Source organism: Grammomys surdaster, unplaced genomic scaffold, assembly GCF_004785775.1.
Source record: "Grammomys surdaster isolate TR1022 unplaced genomic scaffold, NIH_TR_1.0 125769, whole genome shotgun sequence".
NCBI classification, from domain to species: domain Eukaryota; kingdom Metazoa; phylum Chordata; class Mammalia; order Rodentia; family Muridae; genus Grammomys; species Grammomys surdaster.
Window position 1 is genome coordinate 2,066,378 of NW_021620600.1, and position 15,042 is coordinate 2,081,419.

Below are 15,042 nucleotides of genomic sequence, written 5' to 3' on the forward strand. Positions count from 1 at the left end.
GGGAGGGAGGGGGGAGGGAGGGAGGAAGGGAAGGATAGAGGGAGGGAGGGAGAGAACAATCCAGAAAGAACTCCAGCTGACTGCCTCGACTTCCCCGTCAGATTCTGCCAGATGTCACAAACATTCAATTTGCTGGTGTCATCTCTATTTGTTTTCTTACATGAAAGCCTTGTCCTAGAGACACCTTGCTTTGCTCAGGGTTTGTTCAACTAGAACCCCCAGCTGGCTGCCTTGAAGGGACTTCCCACGTGATTTTGAAAGACACCTGGGATTCTGCAGTTCCATATTCTGTCCCTCATGTCTTGCTGTTAATTCCTTTCCTTTGTTTTCTTCTTTAATAAACCCATCCATCTAAAACAAAAATATGCTATGGTAGCTCATTCTCCATATGTAACAGGGCTTCTAGAAAGATCTAGGCCACCCCTGGGCAACTATGGCATCTTCTACTAGGAGTTGGAGAAACAATACATGCCACAGGCAGTCACTGAGTGACCAGTAACTAATAATGAGGACCGAGTGCCTGGCGGAAATGCTGCAAGATCCTTTGAAACTTAGCTGCCTTCCAGAAAAGAAAAATCCTTAATAACTTAGGAGACTCTAAGTTTGAAATCTTTAGCTAAAATAGCTTAAAAATGCTAATTACGCTCAGAAGTCTAACCATGAAGCAAGCATTAGTGGTTCTAGAGAGACTTCTGCTCTGGAACACTGCCTGCTGGCACTAAGCGGAGCTCTAAAACCAGCAAAGAGGTCACCTCAGAAACCACAGCCCTCCTTCCTACTGCCACCCCAGTCACAAGCAGGCCCTCCCTACCAGAAGTTCAGTCTCAACTGAGATCAAATGGATAAGCCTCTCTCACCGGGATCCTCTCTCACAGGGACCCTCTGGCAGGGTACCACAGGGAGGGAGGGTCAGACTGGGTGGCCAGCGAAGGTGGGAAAGGCTAGAGCCGAGCCAGTCCTGTGGGAAAAGAAAAGGAAGCAAGGAAGAAGCCACACTGATCAGATTTACAGAGCAGACCTTGCTTCCCACTTGGTGAGCCTTTAGCTGAGGAAGTCTCACTCAGCCAGTAAGGTGTAGAGACAGGCCAGAAGTCTATCCCTGGCTCTCACTAACGTGTCCTGTGCATGACTCTCTGTGTCTCTACAGGTGAGAGGTAGTCACCTGCTCTGTTATGAAGCCCGACCTGTGTTCTACTGTGTGCTTAGAATTGCTCACTTTGGTCACATGACCCCCGGTATGCAGGCAGAGTTTATCTCACTTCTTAGCAATGTGAAGAGGGGAGGCAGGGGCTCACTGACTGTGGACATGTTTCCACTATGTAAGAAAAGGTCTCCTCTCAAAGTGCTTTCCATGTCACAGTTAGCACACTATTTAAAAACAAAAACAAACAACAAAAAAACTAACAAGCCTGAAAGCCATGCTCTAGAAACCTATACATACTAAAACCTCCCCACCAGCTCACAACTTTAGGATCACATGACTGTGGAGGACCTCATTTCCTACCAACCATGAGCAGAGACCTGTGAGACCCTCTGCAAGCCACTAGCCACAGCTCTAGTCAACCTCCTTGAGTCGTTCCTCAATATTTCCCAACTCTATGTAGAACTGAAGAAGCAAAGAGACAGAACTGATCACCCTTGCACTCCTTGAATAAGACTTCTACTGCACTGCAGGCTGTGGGAAAACCACCATGAGCAACATTAGCAGGGAGCAGGACACTTGCTCTTAAGGGTCACTACTGAGAGCTGCCTCTGGTGGACTGCTGAGATTCACTGTCTCTAGGATGTGTGTGTGACATACTGGGTTTATCAGGCTCCCCATCAGCAAGTATACCACCTTGTACTTTCATCTGTCCCGTCTGGACTACACCCTCAGTTAGGACATGGTTGCAAAGCCTGACTCCAGCTATGATGGCCTGCACATGCGCACACAGCAATTCCTTAAGGAATTCTTACAAAGCAAGCAATGAGAAAACCCAAGCAACAAAGAAGAGTTGACAAGTCATTTACTCAATTTCACTGATGGCTGTCAAGACTGCCCTTCTAACCACAACCCCCCCACCCCCCCGCCCAACCATCCTGGGCTGGACCTGAGAAGAAGGAGAAGACACTGAAGGGTTGGAAGAATGAAATGTGGGAAAATGGGACTCACAGCTTGGACCATTTCCTGGACCAAAGAAAACTAACAATCTGTTTGCTCCTGAAATGCTGTCTGCTGCTCTTAGAATTTTCAGGTCAGAATACTTTTGAGAAACTGAGTGGTGTTTATGTTTTATGCTATGTTTATGTTTGTGAGAATTAACATATGCTGAACTCTGATCTATAGAATTCTATGCCACTAACTAGGACTTCTGCAAGGGGAAAGTTCCAGAACCTCTCTGGGCCACCTACTTTAGTGAGTGTAAAATCACTTAAGTAAGGCAAGTTGACTCTGGTGGAATAGCCTGTATTTCCTACCGGCTTACATAACTGCATTGTCAAAGAGCACCGATAACCAGTACTGTCATTTCACATACCCCTAAGGGGGAGAAATTTCCTTTGGGGCTCTTTCTACATTCGTTTTCAATTGTCAGATCCCCAGAGGGGGGAAAATCAAATCACTGCTGCTATTTCGAACCTCATGCTCTGGGCAGCCACTCAGGAGACAATAGGACAGCTCCATTTCTGATCTCTTTGAGGCAGGAAGACACCCCATGGCATAAAAGAAAGATGGAACGTGTGTGTGTGTGTGTGTGTGTGTGTGTGTGTGTGTGTACATGCATTCAAAATATAGGAAGGAAACCCAAAACAACAGACTGATGGGAGGAGCTGGGGGGAAAGCTGTTTGGAACCATGATGCATTGCAAGTTAACTTCAGTTATTATGTAAGAAGCAAAAGCTTTCCCCAGCATCCCATTCATGTATTCATTCAGCAAACCTCCATATGAAAACCATGAAGTACCAGGCACTGTGACAGACAGGTAGCAGAACACTGGCCCTCTCCCACACTGCCCTCAGTCTGTGGGTCTGTGTGTTGTCTCAGGTCTGGTTTAAATGCTCCCCCTCCAAGAGGTCTTTCCTGACTGACACCCTATCCTGGACAAAATTAGGCTGGTCTGGTTCATATCACCAACACTATTCATATTCTCATTCTCTCTCTCTATTTCTCTCTCTCTCTCTCTCTCTCTCTCTCTCTCTCTCTCTCTCTCTCTTGCTCTCTCACTCTCTCGCTCTCTCAATATTTTGCTGCATTTTATGTATTGCTTTGGGGAATGTATGTATGTGGGTATATGACTGCCACAGTGTGCACGTGGAGGTCAGAGGACAACTTGTGAGAACCAGTTCACTCCTTCCACTAAGTGAATCCTGGGACTTGAATATGGCTCTTCGGGCTTGACAGCAAGCGTTTTACCAGCTGAGCCATCTCAGCAGCCCCTATCAATCCTCCAACATTTTACAGACTCGTCCTTCTTCTTCTCCATCAGGTAGGGAGAAGCATGTGGGTGGGGACCGCCTCTCCTAGTGACTAGTATTGGTGAAAATACACAACATTAATAAATGCCCTGGCAATAAATTAAAAAGCTGAAGCTTAGAGGGGCAAAAAACTCTTAAGCCCTGAATACACTGAAATGTACAGGATCAGAGTTCAGCTAACTCTCATCAGAACCCAGTGTCACCACTCATTAATTCTGTCCCTATGAAAGTCCCACCAGCACAGCACAGAGGTGGCTGACACAGAGGAGACCTCCAGCAGACGGTAGCTTCCTGACTCCACCTGAACCCTAAACTCTCTCACCATCAAGAAAGAACCCTTAGCACCAATGCAGGACTGGACCCTACAGGAACTCATGAAGGCAGGATCCAGGCATGAGTAACAACATGGCGCCTGGGGACTGCAGGCAAAGCTCTCACCTCCTTTAATGTGATTGGCCAGAGAACACTTAGCCCAGCCCTACCCTAAAGATGAAAAACAAACAGCTGCAAAGCTGCAATCATGAGGAGAAGATGGCGGAGACAGAGCCAATTCTTCATGCCAAAAAAATGGCATTTGGAGAACACAGACAACTCAAAGCTTGCTCTGAACTCTACCATCCATAAGTAACTCCTGAGGGGTCTAAAGGTCTACATTGTTGGTGTAGAACCAGCCAAGAGAAGGCTGCATTATGCAATGAGGCCAGCTCCAAGCCAAGGCCCAGAGGACAGGACTCAATGCAAAGCTAGGCCACCTACTAGGTGTGCAGTTCAGAAGAGTGTTTTTCTTCGCTAAGTGTCATCTCACCATCGGTAAGCCAAAAGTATTAAAGAGGCTGGTGCTAAGGGCCCTTAAAGAGCTGAAGTCGTACTGCAGCGGCTCGTCAGTCGGTCCCACCACAGCGATGTCTGTGGTGCTGTTTCACACCTCGATAAAACAGTCTGAGGAAAAATGTATTTCTAATATTTCCTTGGTCTTTTCAGTGCCTTGGTTCTACACAGTGCCTGCTTCATCTGTATCTGCAGTTTAGTAGATAGCACTGTCACCCATATACCCAGGAGCAACAACAGGTTGTCACCTGCCTGGTCGCTCAGGTACTCATTCCAAGACTAGCTCAGGTACTATAAAAATGAATCAATAATACTGCCAAGCAAAACTTACCAAGAAAACCATTCTCCCCTTTGACTGCTTTCTATTGTAATGACAGTAACACTCAATGAGCTGCCGACCCGCACAGAGGATCAGGCTACTATTGGAAGGGACCTGGGGGCAAAATAAAATGCTTCCTTCACGGTGCCACATGGGACAATGTATTCCACTCAAATTTAACTAATCATGCACTCCACTTTAGGACTTGTTCTTTTTTTGTTTGTTTGTTTTGTTTGTTTGTTTTCTGAGACAGGGTTTCTCTGTGTAGCCCTGGCTGTCCTGGAACTCACTCTGTAGATCAGGCTGGCCTCAAACTCAGAAATCCGCCTGCCTCTGCCTCCCAAGTACTGGGATTAAAGGTGTGCGCCACCACCGCCCGGCTTAGGACTCGTTCTTACAGAAGGCCTAAAACTGATGTCCAATATGCCAGGCTTGCAATATGCCCCACCCCCACTGAAGCATCACCCAATATCTAGCTCACATGCCCTACCTATTTTGGAGAGCTACAGAAACAAAGTAATAAGATTAGAGTCCTTAAACAAAATCTGACTTTACAGGTCAAACAGTCCAAGCAGTGAAATATGTGGCACTCTGGAATTAAATCCACATAGAAAGCTCTGTCCATGTGCACCCGAACTGAATTGCAGACAGCACAAAACCTAGCCCAGGACCAGGTAACCCTGGGGCAGGGCTTCCAGCACAGGGCTTAGACCAGCAGCACTAGCAATACCTGGAACTTGGTAGGTATCAATTCTTAGGCTACATTCCAAATCAAGTGAAACAGAAACTCTGGGATTCAAGCAAACTATTTTAACAAGTCTTCAGGATAATCCCAATGCATGCGGACGTTCAAAATCCCTGCCTTGGAACATCCAAACTGCTGTGATTCAATAAAAACAGCAAAGAACTCAGCTGTCAATTAAATCTACTAATAACAATTAACAAATAATAATAGTGGGCTAGAGACATGGCTCAGTGGTTAAGGGGACTGGCTGACTCTTAATACCCACATGGCGGTTCACTATATCCTGTAACTCCAGGTGACCCAAAGCCCGCTTTTAATCTCTGCTGGTACTGCATGCACAGACATACATGCAGGCAAAATACCCACATACATAAAACAACAAATAAGTAGAATCACTAACCAAAGAGTATTCAGGGACTGGACCTTGGCCCCCTACACATTTGTATGGGACGTGCATCTTGGTTTCCATGTGTGTCCCTAACAACTGGAGCAGGGGTTGTCTCTGACTCTGTTGCCTGCCATTAGATCCCTTCCCCTAGCTGGATTGCCTGGTCAGGCCTCAATGGGAAAGGAAGTGCTTAGTCCTATTGCAATTTGAAGTCTCATGGTGGTGTGGTAGCCAAGGGGGCTTGCCCTTCTCTGAGGAGAAGAGGAGAGGGTAATGGGGAGGGATTTGTTATGACTGCAGGCGTATGGCACCTGTATGGTATACATATTTACGCAGTGCTGTGGACGGAAACCACCGGTGCATTCACGCCAAGCAAGCAATATACTAACGGAGCCACACCCCCAAATGCTCACCAACACCGAAAATGTGATTTTTAAAAGGATCTTAAATTCTGGTATTCTGGAAAGGCAAGTTTACTGGGGAGGGAAGACAGAAATGTGCGTTCTGATACAGCCAGGGGCATGGACCTTCATTTCCCAACAAGAGCCTCTTTCATCCTGAGGCTGGGAACCTCCACTGCAGAGGGTGTTCCCAGCATCCACCTCTGAGGCCTGCACATAGCAACCAGTTAGGGCCACTGTTCCTTTCAGTCTCGTTCCTTTCTTGGAGAGAGCACTTGTATACATGGAAGACAAGGGGGAAAACAGAAGCGGAGGAGCAATGAGAGTCCACGAGGCTCCTGTACTAGCTAATTATCTCTCTGTGGAGACCAAATACCTGACAACAATAATTTAAGGAAGGGCTTATTTGGGCTGGAAGTTTGAAGGGATATGATCCGCCATGCTGGGAAGCACGGTGGGCGGTGGACTTGCACCAACGGTTCGCTCCAAGTCCCTAAGTCAGGAAGCACAGAGACAAGAGTTCCGCTCAGCTCACGCTTTCCTTTCCCACTCTTTTATTCAGGCTAGAACCAGTCAGGGTGGGCCTTCTCTCCTCCATCATCCTGTTATTATATACATGCACACACATGCACACACATGCACACACACATGCATACACACACACACAGAGGAGGGAAAGAAAGAGGGAAAGAGAGAGAGGAGAGAGAATCCAACCAATTGACAATGGAGATTAAGCACTGAAGCCACTAAATTTTAAAAATGTAGGGAGAGCTTTGAGGAAGATGAAATAAATGTGTGTGGATACATGGGACATTGCTCACGTTGGGATTTCCTGAGCCCTGAATAATAAAGATTGGTCTAAGGAGAAAAGGACTGGTGAAGAATTATCCCGCCATTTCTTGAGCCCTGTCAGTGGTGAGCGCTTGGTTTCTGTCCAGAGCTACTGTAAGGGCCTCTTTAGTTCGGTTTTAGTTTGCCTGAGTGGGAATGGAGGTGCAGCTGGAGATGTGGGCACTGTCAAGTAAGCTTGCTGAGGGGATACAGAACAATGGATTGTTTTATGGATATTAATTCAATCAGTGGCCACGACATGAAGTGTCATTAGGTTTTTAAATATACAAACAATCAGTGAATGAAAAGTGCTCATCGGAGACCAGTGTCCTGGGGCCATCCCCCGAGTGGGAAGTGGGGTGCTGGGCTGTAGAGCTCATTGGAGACCAGTGTCCTGGGGCCATCCCCCAAGTGGGAAGTGGGATGCTGGGCTGTAGAACATAGAGAAAGTGGGCTGAGCTCCAGTGTGCATACCTCTTCTCTGTTTCCTCAATCTGAGCACCATGTGAGCAGCCTGCTTCAAACTCCTGCCACACTGACTCCTCCCACGTCCTACACTGCCAACCATGATGGACAAGATGGCACTCACCCTTGAACCATGAGTGGAAATGAGTATTCCCCACAAGTTCCTGCCAGGATGCTTTATCACAGCAACAGGAAACAAGACACCGAGTCTCAACTATTAAACTTTCTTTTTTTTTTTTTTCACAAATAGGACTTTTTATTTGTCACTATTAAAAATCTGGATTTTAAACAGATTCTTGGACTGGTGGTTCATTCCATCAGCTCACTCAACCTTAGCACCTGTCTCATCTCCAGAACTGCCAGAACTACCGCCTTCACCATGGAGCTCCATGAGCTTTCCCAATTCAAACTTGGGTTTCTTCAACATTTTTACTTTTCTAACAAAGACATCATGAAGAGGATAAATGGACTGACAAGCCTTTTCTATGTCTTTCCCAATGCTGTCTGGAGTCAGTTTATTCACGACTTCCTTCAAGTCATTAGTCTGCACTTCTCGGGTCATGATCTCCATCATCTTCTTGCGGATCTGGCGGACTTGCTGGTGCTGCGAATAGGACGTCTTTCTTATCTGGTTGTTGCGTTTTTTAGTGAAGCCAACACAGAAAAGTCGGAGCAAATACCCATCGGTCGTCTTGACATCAACGTGAGCTTCAATCATAGTCTGCCACTTTTTGACCATGGAGCACATTTTGTCCCGGGTAAGATCCATGCCATGGAAGTTAGTCAGACAGTTTTTGCCCTGAACGTCCTCAGTAATTAGCTTGAATTTTCTAAATGCAACTTCATCATTCTGTAGATCGACAAGGCTCACCTCAATCACACGACCCTTGAGGCCATCAGATGCAATTCTGGTCCCTTGAGTCCTTGTGACTAGTGTTTTTCCGATGTTCCTAATATTGAACATTGCTGGAGCTTTCACATCGTACCAGTCCTTCTTAGAAAATGGATCAACCACTTTCCTCTTAGCTCCCTTCTTGCCACCTTTCCTCAGGAGCTTGTTCTTGCCGACCGCCATGGTGCCAATCGGAGAGCCAAAAGGGCGGAAGTACAACTCGCGCGAGAACTTAACGCAAACCGGGCGGGGAGTGCAACCATTAAACTTTCAATGCAACTATTTGATTCTGAGATGCCTATTTTTCTGGAGCAAAAGTCAATGTCAAGGTCTAACTTTAGGGATGAAATGCTGCTCCCTTTCAGCAAACTAGGCAATGGTAAACACAATCCTCAGCATCTACATGGAGCCTCATGACTCTAGTCCTGGGAGCACCTACGCCCCCTTCTGGTCTACTTGGGCACTGCACATAAGTGATGCACGGACATACATGAAGACAGAAGGCACATTTTAAAATTTTAATAAGAAAGTAATGTAGAGCTTGTTTAAAGTACACAGGATAGCATGTATACAGCATACACAAACACTACATTACATGTGGGACTTGAGGCTACATTTGACAAAGAAGACCTGATCCTCTGCAAAGTCTGACCTTCCCAGAGGGTCTTGAAACCAGTCCCATGGGAATACAAAGGGCAACTGTGCTCTTAAAAAAAAAAAATTACACTGTTTCCAGAATCCCAGCTTTTGAGCTTGGCAGGCATGGGCCTGCTGGAACCTTAAACTCTGGATTCTAAATTCACCCCATCCTGGAAAGCTGAGTTGGAGTAATTCCAAATGTTATGACAGTTGTCATAAGTTCAGATAGGACCAATCAGCTGGGGTGACCAATTGTAACCATCAACAACATGTCTCAGCTCTTTCTGTAACAGTGACTTCAAGAAACTTCTGTTGGAAATGGGACCATTAGGCTCAAACTTCTAAAAGCACCACCATAGGCTCAATGGGTTGGCAAAATGCAAGCAGCTTTCGGGGCAGACTAAAGGATAAAAGGCACCATGATGTTCCTCTGAGTGTTGAGAACCTTAAAGAAAAGTTATCAGCTGGGTCCTGCTGCTGTCATCCAGGAAGGCTGGTAACTCAAACAATCGAAGGACAATTTCATTTGAATGTTTCCTTAGCGGCTGTATTAATAAAAGATAATGTGATACATGGTAAATATGTGTCTGACAAAACAAGAGCTTTCCATCTCTCTTGATTATTATTGGATATTCGAATGCAAACAAGCCAAACCATCCCTCAAACAGTTCTGATCACAGAGCTGGGTAAATATTAGCTCAGCCTGCCTCCCAGCTGCTAACCTGGGGTTCAATGTGACTGTGCACTAATACAGAAAGAAGCTGCAGTGTCGTTTACCCTGTATCTTAACTCGCTGACCTACTGAACCGCCATGTCTGACAACCCACTCCTTCACATGGCTATCAGCTCCCCAGTCACCTCAACAGGGTACACTTCAGCAGGACGGGGCTATGACGAGGCTGAAGATAGAGCCACCTTAGAAAGGGGTCTTTTTCCCTGGCAATTCCAGAGCAAACAGATGTTCACATCACGTGACCTGTACTCATGGAAGAAAAACTAGACAAAAGTACACTGGGTGGCACTAGCCAGATGGGTCAGAGGATAAACCACCACACCTGACCATCTGAGTTCAAGGTACCGCCCCACAAGGTGACAGTGGGAGAGAACCGACTCTCCAGAACAGCCTTCTAACCTCTAAATATGTACCACAGCACAGCCCTCTCCCAGTCCCCCAATGTATACAGAATGACTAAAAGTGTAACTATAAGAATGATTTATGCACTGAGTAACTCTGATCAAACGAATCACTAATGAAACTGCACAAGAAAAAAAATAGCCTGATTCTTCTTTGGTATAATAGTAAACAAAAAGCACCTACAGCGATAAGCACTCGCCTGGAACACTCGCCTGGCGTCCTGCACCCAGTGCCGCGCCATATCTTTTCCAACAGTCAGTATTCCCTTCAAATTCCTATGTGACCGCCAGCAACAGTGGCAAATGCCTTGAATCCTAGCACTCAGGAGAGGGAGGCAGGTGGATCACTGAGTTCAGGACCATCCTGGTCTACAGAGCAAATTCTAGGCAAGCCAGCAATACACAGAAAGACCCTAGTTTCAAACAAAAACCAAATTCATATGTGACTACAAACAGAATTCTACACAATGACAGTGCACTAAATTTTTTGTCTGTCTGTCTGTCTGTCTACTATACTGGGAATTAAAGCCTGGGCCTTGTATGTGCTGAGCACAAGCTCCAACACTTCCCTTAATCCAGGAAAATATTTGTGAACCTATATGCTATAAACCCCCTGTTCTGTGAACTTGGGAACCAGCGGCCAGGATTCATTTTTACTTCCTACTTCTTGACCTCTACTCTTTTTAAAAATATAACTTTTATTCTTATGTGTACAGATGTTTTATATGTATATTTGTCTATATGTCGTGTGCATGCTTGATACCCAGAGAGACCAGAAGAGGGCACTGGATCCCCTGGAACTGGAGGTACAGACAGTTGTGAGCTGCCATGTGGATGCTGGGAATCTATCTTGGGTCTCCTCCAAGAGCAGCCAGTGCTCTTAACCCTTGAGTCAGCTCTCCAGCCCTGCAGTTATAGTTTAGATTTTGAGGTTCTGTACAAATTTTTATTTGAAAATAGAATGAAAATGGCTCTAGCTCTGCCAAACACTTAAAAACTAAGAATAAACAGAATTATGAAAAGTTGGAACCAGAAAGAATTTCGGCCCATGAATTTGTGAATGGTAAGAGGAGACCATAAGAGAAGACAGACTTGCCTAAGCCTCCACACGAAATCAAATTTATTCAGTAACTATTCATTACATGTTCTTTTGTGCCAGTTACTGTGTGGAAGATATTTGAGAAGTCCTGGGAACTGAAGAGATGGCTCAGTGGTTAAGATCACTGGCTGCCCTGGCAGAAGACCCAAGTTCAGATCCCAACACCCACATGGCAGCCCATAGCCATCTGTAACTCAAGCTCCAGGCAATCCAACAGCCTCCTCTGGACTCAGAGGAGTCCATGCACACATGTGGGGCACATGCAGATATACAGGCAAAACTCCCACCCACACAAATGAAAGTTAATAATAAATAAATCTTTAAGAAATCCAGACTTCACTGTGCTTACAATTTAGAGGCACATTAATTATGAACACAGCAAGGGTGTGAGCAACAGACTAGAAGATGAAGGACCAGGGCCTGCAGACACCAGGGTCTGGGGGCTCAAGGATTCCAGGACGGAAAGTCCACTGCCATGAGGTACTTACGAGCCCAAAGGACATATGTATCTGCTATACTTCCCACGATCCAGCTCACTGATTCACAAGATGAAACAATCTAGCCAAGCATCTGTAATATCCTAGGATTCTATTTTCTTTTAATGCCATGAAGAGTAAATTAGCACAATGCAACAGGATGTTAAAACGACTGGGTAAAACTAAGAAGCAGAACCAGAGAAACCTACGGACAACGATGTGGTGCAGAGATAATGGAGATCCCCTGCCAGGCGTACTCTACTGGGTGACGCTGGACAGCACTGGGTTCCCTGAGCCTCTGAGAATTCCTGTAGGATAAAGAGCCAGGGCTGGATGTTATCTGAGGCTTCAGTGCCCATAGACTATGAGTAGGCATGTCCACGTGTTATTTGACTCCAGGATAAAAGCAAGAAGGATTTGTGGCACCACTGGGCTCCTGGTGTTTGCATTGTTCTCACATGCGTTGTCCCCATCTGAGAGCAGATGACGAACTGGCATTCTTCTTGTGTCCTAATAAGGAAGACTGGGCCCTCAGTCAATGCAAGGTCGGTCAAGCTTCTTGCTCTGTGAGGTCTACTCTCTATCGGAGCTCTGACCAAGTAAAGCAGCAAGCACCTTGAAAGGGGACTTGCAGAAGTAGGGGTGTAAGATGAAGACAGGAGAGCATGAAAGGGCCTTTAAAACCCGTGGCCTAACTGAAGGACATTGGGGCTTTCCAAGCGAGGGCTTAGCATGCTCACACACCTGTACCAGCAGTGACAGAACCAGGACCAGAATCCAAAACCAGAATGTCAACTTTAGAAGTTCTTGCTGTACTAAACATATTATCAAGGGCCTTTAAAAAGTCTGCATGCTTAGCCAGTGTGCTGGCACAGGTTTACAATTCAAGCAATAAGGAAGATTAAGAGACCAGGCTCATTCTCAGCTATGCACAGAGTTCAAGACCAGCCTAAGATACATGAGATTCTGTCTGAAAATAAAATAGAATTTCTATGGCATTTTATTTCTAGACATCATTCCTTATAAAATAATACCTAGAGGCTGGAGAGATGGTTCAGTGGTTAAAAGTGGCTGCCCTTCCAGAGGACTCAAGTTCAAATCCCCGGACCCACATGGTGGATCAGTCTGTAATTCTACTCCCCAGGGATCAGATGCCCTCTGCTGACCTCTAAGAGCACTGCATGTACACATTCACTGTACAGACAGACAGACATATAAGCAAAATACCCATACACATAAAAAGTACAGTTGAGGGCTAGAAAGATGGCTCAGTGGTTAAGAGCACTGGCTAGTACTACAGAGGACCTGGGTTCAGTTCCCAGCACCCACATGGCAGTTCACAGTCATCTGTACCTTCAGTTCCAGGGCATCTGGAGCCCTTGTCTGACCTCCAAGGGAATATGTAGCACACAAACATACATTCAGGCAAAACACCCACATATAAAAAAATAAATATATATCCTTACAAAATAAATTTAAAATTACAGTGAAAAATAAAAATTACAGAATTGACCAAACATTTCAGTATAGAACTGCCCAGCTTCTAATAGCAAAACCTTATAAACACTTAAATTTCCAAAAATAATCACATAAATTGTGACATATCCAAATAGTAATGAGATTATTTTTAAAATGTCAAATAACTATTTTAAAGGCTAGCTAATATAGGGGAAGTAATAACAATGTTATTACAGATGGGAAAATATAGATTATAAAATAATCATCTCATGTTTTCAAAACTACTATAGAAAAATGTGGAAAATATATTGGAATATTTTAAGCAGTTCTCTCTGGGTGGTTAAAGTACGTGCAACTCTACAATGAGCACATATTATTTTTAGAACAAGAAACTTAAAATTACTTTTTAAAAATAAATCCCTATCCTGCCTACCTCATAAAGTAATAATAAAAGCCAATAAAAGGATAAGCTTTTGTTTATACCCTAAAATGGAATCCCCAGGAGAGGGGAACCCAGCCCTGATGATCATGTGGTGTCTGGGTTTGAATCCAGGAACTGGGGACTCTAGAGCCCTCTGTTAAAATCTCTGCCCAGAGATATGTCCAAGGAAGGGCAGGGCTGGAGCCATCCTCCTGCCTGGTACCATTCTGCCCAGTAGCACACCTGACTGGGGTAAAGCAACAGGAAAGAAATGGGGGGAAAGCCTGAGTAGCCAAAGGCTTCCTTGACCTCCACTGGTCCTCATGCCCTAAATATCAAAGGTCATTCTGCCCAGAAAACATGATGCTTGGATCTCTGCCACAGACTCTGGGCCAGGCACTGTGTTTGTAGTGCTAGCCTCAGGATGTATGCTGATCATCAGTCTCACAATGCTACCCTCCCACAAAAAAGGGGGAGGCTATTGAAATAACCCCCAGAAACTGTTTGTCCCATCATTCACTTGACCCATTGTTTTAAAGAACAATATTCCCTTTCAGGTCAGCCAGGACCACCCAGTGAGACCAATACCCACCCCCAAAAGAACAATATACTTAAGTGGGCTTGGTTGTAATACAAGCACATTAATATCCTTACAGGCTCCTAAGTTCACAGAAAAATGAGAGCAAAGGAGGAGAGTGGCTCTCTGAAAGCCAGGCTAGTTATTGGCCAGTAGCTAGAACCCCAGTGTGGCCACACCTTTACTTCAATATATTACCTCATGGGATCCCTTGACCTCCAAGGACACTCACACCTAAATCCAGGAGGGGCCCCAGGCTCTTATGCCTCCTTTGCCAAGGATCACACGGTCAGTAACAGACATGAGAGAAAGTAGGAAGTTCACAGTGAGCAGTCATGAGTACTTGACAGTGAGCAGAGAAAGGCAGAGCATCCTAAGAATGTGTAAGGATGCTGAGTGACACAGAACCAATGTTGTCTAAAGACTACTGATGCACACTTGCAATTCTAATACCCGGGAGGCTGAGGCAGGAGGATCATAAACTTGAGGTTAGCTTGGGCTCTGCAGCATAATCTTGTCAGGGACAGAAAGGAAAGGGGAAGGACAGAGGAGGGAAGGAGATAAATAGGAACTGATATGATATAAGGATGTGAATAAAATGACTGCCCATCACCAGAGAGTAGGGATACTTCACCACAATCAGATGAGACCTGAGCAATGCAAGAATATTCACTAAAGTAAAAGTATCAGCCTAAAAGCACATACGTGTGCACAACACTAAAGAGACTCAGCAGGATGGATGGATGGATGGGTGGATGGATGGATGGTTGGGTGGATGGATGGATGGATGGGTAGATGGATGGGTGGATGGATGGATGGATGGGTGGATGGATGGGTGGATGGGTGGATGGATGGATGGATGGGTGGATGGATGGGTGGATGGATGAGTGGATGGATGGATGGATGGATGGGTGGA

At 45.4% G+C, this 15,042-nt stretch overlaps 1 protein-coding gene and 1 pseudogene across 5 annotated transcripts in view; both read right to left on the minus strand.

The window, feature by feature from the left end:
• Sergef (secretion regulating guanine nucleotide exchange factor) overlaps positions 1–15,042 on the minus strand; it is a 198,151-nt gene that overhangs the window by 113,685 nt on the left and 69,424 nt on the right. The window contains exon 10 of one of the 5 annotated variants that reach the window (XM_028788872.1): positions 9,382–9,506. The exons of the other annotated variants lie outside the window; for them this stretch is intronic. Coding sequence (XP_028644705.1) covers positions 9,408–9,506 — 99 coding nt within the window. The 3' untranslated portion in view covers positions 9,382–9,407. Of the gene's footprint in view, positions 1–9,381; positions 9,507–15,042 lie in introns of those variants that run through there. 5 annotated transcript variants of the gene reach the window in all.
• LOC114640007 lies at positions 7,738–8,520 on the minus strand (annotated as a pseudogene).